Source organism: Fukomys damarensis, unplaced genomic scaffold, assembly GCF_012274545.1.
Source record: "Fukomys damarensis isolate Sample0158 unplaced genomic scaffold, DMR_v1.0_HiC HiC_scaffold_30, whole genome shotgun sequence".
NCBI lineage: Eukaryota > Metazoa > Chordata > Mammalia > Rodentia > Bathyergidae > Fukomys > Fukomys damarensis.
In genome coordinates, this window is record NW_022900942.1 from 38,522,643 (window position 1) to 38,537,544 (window position 14,902).

Below are 14,902 nucleotides of genomic sequence, written 5' to 3' on the forward strand. Positions count from 1 at the left end.
CTGAGTTAAATAAGCTCTGTGTATTCAGCATATAAATACATTATGATTGATTTATAACTTGGGGGTACTGGGGATTGAACTCAGGACCATTGTGCTTGCGAGGCAGGCGGCAGAACCACTGAGCTAAATCCCCAGCCCTGTATTTTACATTTTAAATATAAGATAGATTTATATTCAGGCATAAAAGTTCAGTTTCTTCTGAATTTGTTGGTCTTCCTTGTGCTTTCTGAGAAACATGTAAAGATAAATTTTTGAGTGTGCCAGAGCACATTGTTTGTATAAATATTTGTTGGATAATTCAGTAATTTCTTCATCTTAAATTCCATTACCAGCTGGTACTCCTCTAACATAGGTAAGGGTGGAGAATTGTCTTTGGTTCTACTTTTGAAACCCAGATGAGTGAGTTCCATCCACATGGAAAATAAAACCCTAAACATAGGCTATGTGTTCTTCCTGGAGGATAAAAGGTTAAAAAAAAAGAAAGTTTCTTCATTGATTATCTAACTATCTTAACTGTTGCTATTATGGTTGTGAGTTTTCCTGGGAAGGTGGATCTGAATGGTGTGGGTTGGGAGTAGTGTTTGGGACAAAAGGAGGTTAAAAACTGCCCAAGGGACAGGGTGCAGAAGAAGTCTTGGGGTGGCCTGTGGATCAGTGGAGATAGGGTTTGCTAAGCCAAGTTCGTGTTGTCCATTTTATGAGTGCATCTTCTGAGCCCTCTCTCTCTCCTAGCATTTAACATTCCAAATATAGTTTAAGAGAAAATAAAATTTAAAAAACTAGGTTCCTCTATTCTATATTCTGTTCTTCATTTCCTTTTCATTCATTTCTTAACTTATTCTTTTAATCTTTATTTTTAACAGATTTATTGAGGTTTATTCACACACCATTCACCTGACCTAGTTAGAATGTATAATTCAGTTGGTTTTAGTGTGACTGTAGGGTCAGAGTAGTGTGTCCCCCAATCCTGTGCTTCATAGCACTGCATCACGGTTCATTCATTCCCATTAGCAACATAGGAAGATTCTCATGTTTCTGTATTATTCCAGTATAGTACATGTGCTGCCAAAGCGAACATGGGTTCTAATTTCTCTACATCCTTGCCAGCGTTTACTGTTTGACTTTATACAGTAGTTACTCTAGTGGATGTGTCATGATATCTTACTGTGATTTTTGACTTGCATTTCTCTATTGGCTAATGATGTTGAGCATCTTTCATGTGCTATTTATATATCTTCTGTTTAAAATTGAGTTTTATATACTATTAATGCTGAGTTAAATAAGCTCTGTGTATTCAGCATATAAATACATTATGATTGATTTATAACTATTTTCTTTATTCTGTGAGGCTATTTTTTCTTTTTTTTTCTTTTCTGTAAGCCAACTAAGAGACTGATCTTTTTCTCTTTCTTGATGGTTTCACTTGTAGCAAAAAAGTTTTTGATTTTGATAAAGTCAAAATTTTTCTTTTGTTTGTGCTTTTGGTGCCATATCTAAGAAGGCTCTGCCTCACTGAGGTCATCAATCAATGGTTATTCTTTTTCCCTTCTAAGAGTTTTAAAGTTTTGTGCTTGCTTCGGCAGCACATATAATAATAAGAGTTTTAAAGTTTTTGTTTGTTTGTTTTTGTTTTTTGAGACAAGGTTTCACTGTGTAGTTCAAACTGGCCTTGAAATCACTATGTAGTCCAGGCTGACCTCAAACTCAGCAATCCTCCTGACTCAGCCTCCAGGTACTGGAATTACAGGCATGCAGCACCATGCCTGGCCAAGAGCATTAAAGTTTTAGCTCTTACATTAGGTCTAAGATTCTCTTTTCTCTTTTTCCTTTTGCAGGGTTAGGGATCAAACCCAGGGCTTTGTATATGCTAAGCATGCACTGTTTTTCACCCTTGGACCCTGGTCTGTGATCCTTTTTTTGACTCAATTTTTTATATATGAGTCAAATTTTATTATTCTCCAATGAGAATATTCAGCACCATTTGTTAAAAGACTTCTTTCCTGTCGAATTAGCTTGTCACCCTTGTTAAAATTAGTTGACCCTAAATACATGGTTTTATTTTTGGATTCTCAGTTCTTTCATTGATCTATGTATTTATTCATATACTAGCACTGTACCGCCTTTGTTACTATAGTTTTGTACTAGGTAGGTTTTGAAATGCCAGGGTGAGTTTTCCAACTTTTTTTTTTAGCAAAACATTGGTATATATTGTAGATATACTTAATGATAACACGCATCATAGGGAATTTGTACCAGTACATCATATATCTTTCTTCTTTTCTCCTCCATTCCCCTCCTCCCTTATATATAAAATCACCATATTTTTTTAAAGGTGGTTTGTGTGTCTGTGTTTGTCCATGTCTATTTTAGGTTCCTTACATTCTCATATGAATTTAAGGATCAGCTTGTGTATTTCTGCAAAAGAGGCAGCTGGGGTTTTGCTAGGGATTGTGTTTAGTCTGTAGATGAATTTGAGGTGCATTGCCATCTTACGATTGTGAAATACATGGACTGTCTTTCTATTTATTAAGTCTTTGATTTCTTTTAGTAATGTTACATAATTTCAGAGAACAAGTTTTACATTTCTTTTGCTCAACTTATCCTTAAGTACTTTGTTCTTTTTGTGCTATTATAAATGAAATTGTTTTATAATTTCATTTTCTGATTTTTCAATTCACTAAAACTTGGTCTCTGCCCTGACCAGTATGCCAACATTTCTTTCACTCCCAATAACTGTACGCCCTCCTGATTTTTCCCTTTTGATCTTGCACTCTGAGAAACCTGTTTATTATAAAGAGCATGCTAATCATCTCACCTGAAAAATGTGGCTACTTTTTCCTTTTTTAATTAACATTCATATGTTTTCTCATTACTGTTTTAGCAAACTGATTTTCATTAGATGTGCACTGTGTGTCCCTGAATCTAATACCCAACAGTTCATGGTGTAGAGTGGAGGGTGTATATTGTTTTTTGAATCATTACCATTTATAAGTATTTGGCTTCTTTGGTTATTTTAGCAAGCTGATCTCAAATTCCATTTCAAAGACATTTATCTTTTCTTCCTGACATACAAAGGCCCCACCTTCTGTTAACTTTGTTTTTTTGTTTTTTTGAGACAGGGTCTCACTGTGTGATTCAGACTGGCCTTGAGCTCTATGTAGCCCAGGCTGACCTCAAACTCACAGCAGTCCTCCTGCCTCAGCCTCCCTAGTGCTGGGATTACAGGCATGTACCACCATGCCTGGCTTGTCAACTATTTTGATGGATATTGACAGAAGAATGATCTAAAACACCAACCTGTGTAGCTCTGTTCCTTAAAATTGCATAGTAAAAAGGAAGCATTTGAATGATTTCAGTCAGATTTTTAGTTTCAATGTAAAAAACTTTATTTAAATAATTATTAAATATATTTAATAGTTTTTCTTCTTGATTTACCTTGGATTCTTATGTTACCTAGTATGTGTTAATGCCTGAGATTTTTTTTTTAAAAACATAATTTTACTTTTTTGGTAGTTAACTTTTTATGCTTTTGCTTTGTGGGGATAATTTTGTACTTAGTGAAAAGTTGCAAATATTACCCAGAGAGTTCCTATATATGTGGAATCCTCTTATGGTATCATCTTCTACAGAATAACTGTATGTTCTGTGGCATAGAACATTTTCAAAACCAAGAAAATAGATTTGGTACAATATTGTTAATTGAAATTTAGAACATATTTGATTTTTTTTGTTTGTTTGTTTTTTTGGTTTTTTGAGACAGGGTCTCACTATGTATTTGAGACTGACCTGGAACTCACTATGTACCCCAGGCTGGTCTCAAACTCACAGCGATCCTCCTGCCTCAGCCTCCCAAGTGCTGGGATTACAGGTGTGTGCCACCATGCCTGGCTGAACATATTTGATTCTTAGAAGTTTTTCCATTAAGGCCCTTTTTCTCTTTGCTGAGTTGTTACATTGTCCAGGCAAGGCTTGAATTTCTGATCCTCCTCCCTCAGCTTCCCAGAGCACTGGGATCAGAGGTGTGCACCACCATACCTTGCTCCCACCCATTTTTATTTATACATTTATTCATTCAGGTAATTGGTCATCACTGTGGGCTCAGGAATATTTATTTATTTTTATTTTATTTTTAGGAATATTTATTTTATCTTATAGTATGTAATCTAGTGCTGTAGCTATTTAAAAAAAAAAAACTTTTATTTTATCCCATTCTTTCCCCTCCTCTTATGTCCTGTAGCTATTTGTTTTAGTATTCAAATTCTTACAACCTTTTCTTCTTGAGCTTGGATTATGTTTATCAAGATAAAACCCTGTGGTACTCTAAGGTGGCTGATGACTTTTCTGTTTACTTAGCAAAACGATGGACAGTCTAGTTAATACTTTCCTAGTTTTGCATCATAATTTGCTGCTTACTGTGATGTCATTTTCTTTTAGAATTATACTAGTGAATCTATTCAAATTCAACATACTCAAACTTGGATAATACTGACTATGAAACATATTGCTTATGAAGTACATTTATATTCCATTTAAATGACAAAATTTAGATTTCATATGCAGTTTAAAGATTTCTTATGCTGGGCCAGGGATATAGCTCAGTGGCACCAAGCCTGTCAGGCAAGCCTATGGTCCTGAGTTTGATTCCTGGTACCAGAGAAAATATCCTTATGCTGCGCCAGATGTGGTGGCACATGCCTATAATCCCAGCACTTGGGAGGCTGAGGCAGGAGGACTGCCATGAGTTCTGGGCCAGCCTGAACTGCATAGCAAGCTCAAGACCAGCCTGAACTACAAAGCAAGACACTGTCTCAAAAAAAAATTTTTTTTTCTCTATGCTGAAAGCATCAGTTACTGTTAACTTATTTCTTAATAATTTTTGTTTTAGGAAAAGAAGAAATATGAAACCCTTCAGACAGAGGAGTCTGATGAAATCTCCCTTCCAAAAACCTCCAAAGAACAGGAAATCCTTCCTCCACCTTGTGAATTCAAAGGAGACCATCTAAAGGTCTTAACTGATTCCCCTCTCCAGAGTGATGTCAGTGGACAGAACGAAAGTGAAATGTTTGATATACCACTCACCTCCCTGACTATAGACAATGAAGGTTGTCTGACATGTCACCCAGGACCCCTAAAAGAAGAGGAAGACGTGAGAGCCTGTGTGGAGGTTGATGAAATCATGTTGAAGGAGAGCTCTGGATACCACATGGGTACTAAAGTTGAAACCCACAGGAACTTTATAGAAGGAGAGGAAAATACAGTGGTGCAATGTGGACCCTCAGAAAGCACGCTACCATCTGATTTTTCCTATACTGAACAGGAAATGGAAAATTTACAAGTCAGAGAGACTCAGAATAGGGAAGCCCTAGATTGTTCTTCAGAAGTACTTCTAAATGTTGGCTTGCAGAGTTCTTATGAAGCCAAAGAAGTTTCTCAGCCACCTAGAGTGAAGAAACTGTATCCTCAGTTGCCAGCTGAAATTTCTGGAGAAGTACAATCTTTGGTGGCTGGGAAACCCTTGCTTTGTAATGAACGACTCTACCCAGAACTCCCATCTCAACCTGAGCTAATACCATTTACTAAAGAACAGCTAAAGATCTTGGAACCTGGTTCATGGCTGGAGAATGTTGAGTCATATTTAGAGGAATTTGACAGCATGGCTCATCAGGACAGGCATGAATTTTATGAGCTGCTTTTGAACTACTCACGATGTAGGAAGCAGTTGCTGCTGGCTGAAGCTGAGTTGCTTACTATGACATCTGATTGCCAAAATGCTAAAAGCCGACTGTGGCACTTTAAGGAGGAACAAATATCTGTACAGGTATTTTGACTAGTATTCTGTAAAACTCTCAAGGGCCCGGGAAATTCTCAGTGGAGCTGCTGTTCTTACAATGCTGTCCAGACCCACACTTGCTCCTTGTACCCACACTAACCCTGAATTAGGCCAGAGTAGTACAAGGATCACAAAATCAAATGCAGAGGCTGGGCCCATAACCTGTGGGAATGAAGCAGCCTGAGTAGGACAAGAGTCACTGAGGAATCTCATGCCTGGTCTACTGGGGGCAGCCGCTTTTGAGTTCTGGCTGATGGGTGCTGTCATATAGTGATGGTCCAGGATTGCTACATCTTAAGATTTTTTCCAAAAAAACTAGAAACCTGGATTTTTGTATGAGAGATGCTGATAGGCAATGTTAGCAACTAACTAGCACATATACACATCAAAGCCAGAAAATCATGTCTCGATGTCAAACTCGGCCCATTGAGACTTTAGCCATAGTGCCACAAATGTCTCATGGGTGGAGAGTGTCAAGGCTGAGAGATGAGGAAACAGGGAAATTCATTAGATGGGGTCATATGGAGGCCAAGATGACCATAAGAAAGTCATTTTACAGTGACCTGGGAGGGATGGCAAAGTAGCCACTCTTTTTTTTGGTACCGGGGATTGAAGAGACAGCCACTCGGACAAGGTTGGTATTGAAGGGAAGCTGAAGGAGATATTAGGGAGAAATTGATTTCCTGATTCCTAACTATCGTTTGTTGGGAGTCTGTGTATCTCTTTGCATACAGGGAGGAGTCTATGGAGAGGGAAACATTTGGAAATATTGAAAAGAAGGGTCCAGGGTCAAGAACTGGAGTGCCGGCGATTTAGCTCAGTGGTTCCTATGCCTGCCTTGCAAGCAGAAGGACTAGAGTTTGATCCCCAGTACAAAAATAAAACAAAAACAAAAACCAGAGCTGTAGGAGTTAGTATTGAAATGGAGAGGGGTTTCTTTTTCCTTTTATTTGTGAGACAAGGTCTCACTGTGTAGTCTGGGCAGGCTTGCATTTGCGATCCTGCTGCCTCAACATTTTGAGAGCTGGAATTACAGGCATCCACCACCATACCCAGTTAGAGGTTTCTTTTGAGCAGAACTGCAAAGAATAGTGAGGGTAGTTCCAGGGATATTTTAGGTAACTTGAAGCCGAGGGAATATCACATTGGCCTCAATGTTCATAAAATAGAAAATAAGATTTTCAGTGTGAGAGTCTGAGAGACAAGCTGTATTGTTTCCTTGCACCTTTCCTCACTGATTTCTTCTTAGTGTTACTTTTCCCTAATATGTGTTTGTAATTGGCACTGTTCTCTGGGGCACATGGTCATTTACTCACTGGTATTATTTCTTTCACAGTAGTGTGGTCCCCTCATGACTATTAGCTCTTTGGAAATGATACTGAAGCCTGTGTGTTATATACCTTCTGCCTGATTGCTAAAAATGTACTGGTTTCATATTTTATCTTTTTATCAACTGATAGGGTATCTGTGCAGATCAAGTGAAAGTTTCTGGCCATCATCGCTACCAGAGAGTAGAAATGAATGAAAATGCACTGGAGGAGCTAAAGAAGCTATTTGATGCCAAATCTGAACACCTCCACCAAACTCTGGCCCTTCATTCTTACACTTCTGTGCTCTCGAGGTTGCAAGTGGAGTCTTACATCTATGCATTGCTTAATAGCTCAGCTGTTCTGCGATCTTTAGCAATTCATCAGCAAGGCCGAGGTGTGTGAGTAATGGAGATCTCACCCTTTCTTATGGTCTAAAATGGAAAAATATAATCAAGGCATGCAAATTGGTTGAGTTGACTATTCTTGGTCTTACAAGGTGTTGGTTGTACTGGTAGTTTAATATTGCCTCTTCTAGGTAGAATTGACCTGCCTTTGAGATATTTCTTGGGAGCAGTGCTAAACCTCCCTTCCCCTGGCTGTCATTCTGTGTTTCTTTAGGATTTCAGGAAGCTCACTCAGTGTCAGTAATGTCCCTTAATGTTCTGTGTCCTTGACATTCTGTGTTACCAAGTAGCATCCAAATGGAGTTTGATTCTAAAACTTAGAAGATCTTTTCATCCTGTCTCTTGCATGTTATTTTTGCTTTTTCAGTTTGTTGGACTGTGCTGTTTAATTAAAACAACATTTTTTTTGAATACTGGGGATCAAACTCAGGACCTTGTGCTTGCAAGGCAGGCGTGGTGCCACTGAGCTACATCCCAGCCCATTTTTTCTGTTTAATTTTTAAGTGATTTTTAATGTGAAATTTTTAAGTGAAATTTTAAATTTTCTGTTCAATTTTTAATGTTCTAAAATTTTCAAATTTTTTTTTTGTGTGTGTGCATTTTAACATCTCTATGATGGGGCCATAATTCGTATGTCTTGCTGCCGGGCAGCTCTGGTTTGAGTAACTGTCCTGTTGGGCAGTTTAAACCACTGCTGGTACATGCACAACTGTCCCATTGGGTAGCTTGTATCACTTCTCACGGAGTCTTTGATTATAGTAATGCAAAGAAAGGTGTTGATTTAGCAGATCAGAGGTCATCATACTACAGTTCCTTAAATGAAACATTAAAATGGTATAAAAAATTGTAATACAGCTAAGTACAGCGGTTATATATATATATATACCAGCAATGGGGTACTTGCAAGATTTCCATGTCAAAATTTAGAGAATTAATTATTGATAAAAAGTATTAACCTGTGAAGAAATGCCATGGGTGCAGAGTACTCAAAAAACATTTACTTTGTAAAAGCTTATACAGGATCAGCAAGAAATGCACACAAACAATGAAGAGAATGTTAGAGAAAAATTATCTGAAAAATGGGTGCTGCTTGCTGTGGCCCACCAAACAGCCAAACGCATTATATTTCACACATTCTGCAAAAATCAGCTGCCTTTATGTGTAAAATGTTTTTTAAAAATTAAAAAATGAATAAAAATTTTTTAACAGACAAATTTGTTGATTATTGTAATACTTTTTAATTGATTAGTATTAATATTTATATTTGGGCAGCAATATTTCAAATTCAAACAACTAACTAGATTTATATAGACTTCCTATTAATTTTACTATTGAAAAGATTGATAAAATTGATTGGATATGCTGGGCATGGTGGTGCACACCTGTAATCCTAGCACTCGGGAAGCTGAGGCAGGAGGAGAACCATGAGTTTGAAGCCAGCATAGGCTACGTAGTGAGTTTAGGCCAGCCTGAACTATGTAGTGAGACCCTGTCTCAAAAAACAAAAGCAACAAAAAAAGTGATGGGCTGTACCCATTTGTACCAAGCAGTACAAGCCGCCGACTGGGACAGTCGTGCATTTACCACTGGTGGTTTAAGTTGGCAGGTGCGTGTTAAAAAATCAGCTTGTTCTGCATGGCATGTTAAGCATTCTATATGCTTTTGGAATTATGAAGTTTTTATTTCTGGGAGAAATACTAGGCTCCTTTACAAGTAAAACTTCACCTCCTCTTTCCCCACTTTGTTTTCTTAACAAATCAAAGAGTTAGGGTAGGGCCAGAGATCTGCTGGTTTTCAAATTTTAAAAAAATGTGTGAAAAAAAGTTCAGTTTCCCTTGCTTTCAAATACTTATCTAGTGGAAATTAAAATACTTTTCATTTTCTGTGTGTAGTCCTGGGGGTTGAACCAGGGAATGCTGAACTACATCGTCAGCTCTTTTTAATTTACTGACAGTGTTTCACTGAGTTGCTTGGGCTGACCTTGAACTTAGTATCCCTGCCCTGTATGCTGAGTAGCTGGGATACAGGCACAAAGCCACTGTGCCTGGCTAGGAATTCAAATATCTTGAGGGAACTTACTTTCCTTTTTGAGTTTTTGTTTGAATGCATTTTATATAGTTTGTTTCATTTAAGTGAAGACACCAGAATTCTCCCCAAAACACTGTTTATGTGGGACTTATTTGTTTCTCTATTTAATTTATAGCTTCTAAACCAACAGAAAGCTTTCCCTCTGATCTATGTCACCTGAAGGAGTGCATTAGTGTTTTGTTCATGTTTACCAGGAGAGTAAATGAAGATACTCAGTTCCATGATGATATTCTTCTCTGGCTGCAAAAACTGGTAAGGAAATAGAAACAGATATACTAGACTTTCTTTGATTTCCCTAGTAAACTACTTAAGCTAAGAGTTATCTCTTAAACTTTTTAATATTCTTGTCTTCAATAGCTTTTCAGCTAATTGGTTTAGGTAGTTAGTGACTTTTCTTTGATTATGACATATGGTAGTAAGTTATTTATCGAGTGCTTTTTTGAGCCTAAAGTCTTTTCTCTCTAGTAAGTGCTATGTTAAATGAACTCTGGTCTTCAACTCAGAGTTGAACTCAGGAAGGAAAGGGAGTTGGGAAGTATGCCAAATAGAAGACTAGATGTATATTCACAGTTATTTGATTTAAACATTTTGCATATCTTACTCTTTTTTATCATCACATTTTTAATGTTGAACTTAGTCTTGAAAAAGTTTTTTTAGAGAAAGCTATCAGGATTTGGGGAATTTGTGTTGCAGAGGGAGTATTTGTTTATTGGTTCTATTTTTTCTTTTTTTTTTTTTTTTTAGACAGGGTCTTGCTATGCAGTTCAGGCTGGCTTCAAACTCATGGCAATCCTCCTGCCTCAGCCTCCCTAGTGCTGGGGTTATAGGCATGGGCCATCATGCCCAGCTTATTGGTTCTATTTTTTCTTTTTTTTTTTTAGACAGGGTCTTGCTATGCAGTTCAGGCTGGCTTCAAACTCATGGCAATCCTCCTGCCTCAGCCTCCCTAGTGCTGGGGTTATAGGCATGGGCCATCATGCCCAGCTTATTGGTTCTATTTTTTCTTTTTTTTTTTTAGACAGGGTCTTGCTATGCAGTTCAGGCTGGCTTCAAACTCATGGCAATCCTCCTGCCTCAGCCTCCCTAGTGCTGGGGTTATAGGCATGGGCCATCATGCCCAGCTTATTGGTTCTATTTTTTCTTTTTTTTTTTTAGACAGGGTCTTGCTATGCAGTTCAGGCTGGCTTCAAACTCATGGCAATCCTCCTGCCTCAGCCTCCCTAGTGCTGGGGTTATAGGCATGTGCCATCATGCCCAGCTTATTGGTTCTATTTTTTCATGGGGCTACTGTGTGTGTGTGTGTGTGTGTGTGTGTGCGTGTTTAGGTTCACCTGGGATTCTTAAATATGGGGTGATGTTTCAAGCATACTCATTTGGATTTGAGAATGATTACCAACTAAAAATAGAATTAAATTACTTGACCTTTATCAGTTCACATATGGCTTGTTAAATAGGGTTTATAATTTGCCAGAAAATAAAAATTAGACTTTCATAGAAACTACTTAAGATATTTTTTATCATAGTACAGTACTCATAGATTCATATGCCTCTGTGGTGGAAACTCAGTCAGTAGTATATCTTATGTTTGGTTATTCTTGTATGATTGCAAATACTTAAACATTGGGTAAATAGCTTTAGATTATCTAGATAAATTCTTTGTTTTAATTAGTGAAGCATGAGTCCTTTATTGTTCAGGTGTCAGTGTTACAAAGAGTCGGCTGTCCTGGAGATCACCTCTTCCTCCTAAACCATATTCTTCGATGCCCAGCTGGTGTTAGTAAGTGGGCCGTTCCTTTTATCCAGGTATGAGTCGTTTCTTTCTGATTGTGATGGACTGGGGTAAAGGTTTTATTAAATGATTGTCCTAAGAAACTGCTAAAAAGAAAAAAATTTAAAACTTGATAATATTGAAATAGATCTAGTGTATATTTATAGGAGATTTTGGCAAAACTTCTTGGGCCACCTACACTTGTTGAAATTATGACAGAATTGAAAACATTCGGTACTAGTCTGGCTTGATAGTTTTAGTTGTGTTATATTCTGTATGCTTTGTGCCAGAAGGCTTGCTGGTACTATTTTTTCTGTAGTGCTTCAACATAGCTTCCTAAACTCATTCATCTCATAGGGCACTTAGTATAAGTAAAACGGGAAGCACCAGCTATTAACAGAGATCTCAGACCTCTGTGGACAACTTTCATGTACTTAGGAGTTTATTGTCTGGTTTATAGTTTCTCCTCTGCTGCTTGCCTTTGGGTCATTTTATTAATCTTAGCCATCACTCAGCTGGACAGGAGCCAAATGTATGTCAAATTCAATTTCTTTGTATTTTCTTTACTTAAGTCTTTCTGGTGGTGAGGAGCCAGAGTATTTTAAAAATGAAGGGGATTTTTTGCTTTTGTTCCTCTTTGGATTAAAGTAGCATTGTTGTCCACATCTTGTGTTGCAGGTGGTTGATGTAAATTGCTCCACTGCCTTTGCTCCTTGAGTACAGCTGAGGCGGTGAAACCGGGTAATCAGTGAGCTGTGTCTCACTCTTGGGGTTTAGGTGACAGTTTCAACTTTGTTCTCTTGATAGCAACTTTATTGTTAGAGTGCTTGTGAACTAAGCTTATGAACACCTGGATTGTTGGTGTTCTACAGTATTATTTTTCCTTTTCTGATTTCAGATCAAGGTATTGAACAACCCTTCTGGGGTATTTCATTTCATGCAGTCTCTTGCCCTGCTGATGTCTCCTGTCAAGTAAGTGTGGAAGGTTTTGTGAAGTTGATAGAAATTGAAACGTTCTGTTTTATCAAAGTACTGGCTTCTTTATTTGTCTAGATCCAAAGAAGAATTTCTGAGGGAAGTATTAGCATGGTATGACTTACCATTGTAGATTTCCTTTGGATTTGATAACCCTCTGTCTGAAAGTTACCCTTTTAACTGCTTATTAACCTCTTTTGGGTTCCCCCTTTTAGTGGATTCATCTTTTTTCTTGTATATGCCATTGTAAAAGGTCCTACAGACAAAAGAAATGATGAATTCCTTAAAAGAAATGATTTAGTACTGGCTGAGGGTGGGGGGTTCAGAGGAATTGAAGTGCTAAATTGTAAATCTGTAATTACAGCTATAGCAATGCAGGGAATAAACAGCGGTCAGAGAGGGTTCCATGGTAGATGAACAAGCTTTGAAGAACAGGTTGCCTTTCAGTGGGATAAAAAGGCTAAGGTAGCTTGTAGGTGGAGAGAATAGTATGGTCCTAGTACAAGTTGGGTGGCTAGAAAGAGGACAGGCACATCAGCCTGGTTGGGATAAAGGTATGTTCAGGAGATGATGATCATAAAGATGTGATTGACTAGGGTTGGTTAGAGAATGGAAAGCCTTTAAATTTAAGCACAGGTATTTGATACAGTTGGGCCTTTGTAACAATGGGTAGTTTTGGAATAGGGGTAAAAGTTGTATTTTAGGAAGATTGGGATGGATGGAGGGGAGAAGAATATGTGCTTCTCAATCGAATGGTTGCAAACATCTGTCTCTCCTGACCCTGGAACCCAACCCAACTTCAAGAGGGTGCATCCATGACTGGGGAGAAGGCAGGGTCTGTGTAAAGGGAACCCTGAACACTGTTACTGCCACTATTCTGTCAGGTCCTGTGAAGTCTACCTCCCAGTCTGCTTCAGGGTAATAGTAGTGGGAAGGGGAGGGGAACCCAAAGGTCATCTTCCCAGGAAACGATTTAGCTGATCAAGTAAAGAATGTAGGAAAGGAATGGGTCAGACTTTCGAGTTTGGGTTGGAGGATATTGGCAGCACTAACAGAAAAGAAAGAAGAGCTGCTTTGTAGGGAGGAAACTTTAAGGTTGTTTGATACACTGTAAACAAGTGGAAATATACAAGTGACACATTCTTGGGAACATCAGGAGTTTGTAATTGGCGCTTGTCTAGTTGAAAGGGCAGTCCTAGAGCTGCAGAGTTAGAAGGCAGAAAAGTTTCTGGGTAAAGATAGGAGTGGATGAATTTTCAAAGAAAAAGGAACAAAGGACTGAAAAGAAACTGTCTCAGTTGTACCTGCTCATCAGATCCAGCCAGTAGCTTGAGAAAGCTGGCTGGCAGGAATTCTTCGTTCCCCTTCTGCCTTACTGCCTGTGCACAGGGGCTGCTCCAACATATGGCAGTGTGATTTCACTCAGGTGTTGTTTCTGCATTGACATCTACTGGGGCTTAAACAAGCCTCTGCATTACTTTTGGGTTATCGTTTTCTATGTGGTAAAGCGCAAAGACTAACCATGTCTCCCCAGCCACATTTTGTTACCCTTTTTTGAGTAAAGGTACTTCAGAAGTCCTTGTCTGTCTTTCTGTTTCTCTCTATCTCTATCTCTCTGTCTCTGTCTTTGTCTGTCTCTCTCTCTCTCTCTCTCTCTCACGTTCTTTGAGACACTAGGGATGGAACCTGTGCTAGGCAACTGCTGTAACCACTTTAGTTGCACCCCCAGCTCTTGAACCTTTTTCTGGAGACCAGCTTTCACTAAGTTGCCCAGGCTGGATTTGAACCTGGGAGCCTCCTGCCTCAGTCTTCCATATACCTGAGATTACAGGCATGTACCACTACTCCTGGCAATACATTCATTATCACTGTGGAGTGAGAGCTGTATTAGTGTAACTGCTTTTCTGCAGTTGCTGTATTACTGTGTAATTCAGAATCATGATCTCTACCCAAGTTAGTAAGGTTTTAGTATTCTTGATTTTCAATAGGTCTTATATATTAATGTGAGCAATTTGAAGTTGTGTTGATAACTGAATCTTCTTTGGAGTGCATACGAGATTTGTAATGCACTCATGTGGGCCTTTCTGTGTTTATGTAATTGGAGTAATTTCCTTTGTCCTTTAGAAATCGAGCAGAGTTTATGTGCCACATGAAGCCCAGTGAGTGGAAGCCATCCTCTTCAGGACCTGCATCTGGGAACTGGACTTTAGTAGATGAGGGAGGAGAAGAGGTAATTTGTCATGTCTTCATTGTTTTGATATTAATCCTTTTTAATTGTTCTTATATACCAGGTGTTATTCTAAGCACTTTCACTTATTATCTTACTTAATTCTACCAACCTCAAGGGGTAAGTACTACTGTGTTTTTCTTTTTACGTGTGAACAAATTGAAGTGCAGGGAACTGAAGTAGCTTGTCTCGGATCGTCCAGTCGTTAAATAGGTGTCCTCCAGAGCCAGAGCCATTGTGCTATGCTACCCCCTTCTATAGAATAGCCTTGTGTTCAGCTGGGAGGAGGAACCTGGAAAT

General features: G+C 38.5%; 1 protein-coding gene across 2 annotated transcripts in view; it reads left to right on the forward strand.

Moving 5' to 3' along the window:
* The window catches only part of Epg5 (ectopic P-granules autophagy protein 5 homolog), a 109,193-nt gene that overhangs the window by 11,608 nt on the left and 82,683 nt on the right, over window positions 1–14,902 (forward strand). For both annotated transcript variants that reach the window (XM_010616582.3, XM_010616581.3), the window contains exons 2-7: window positions 4,886–5,818; window positions 7,291–7,534; window positions 9,748–9,884; window positions 11,328–11,435; window positions 12,299–12,372; window positions 14,500–14,605. In XM_010616582.3, coding sequence (XP_010614884.1) covers window positions 4,886–5,818; window positions 7,291–7,534; window positions 9,748–9,884; window positions 11,328–11,435; window positions 12,299–12,372; window positions 14,500–14,605 — 1,602 coding nt within the window. The remainder of the gene's footprint in view (window positions 1–4,885; window positions 5,819–7,290; window positions 7,535–9,747; window positions 9,885–11,327; window positions 11,436–12,298; window positions 12,373–14,499; window positions 14,606–14,902) is intronic.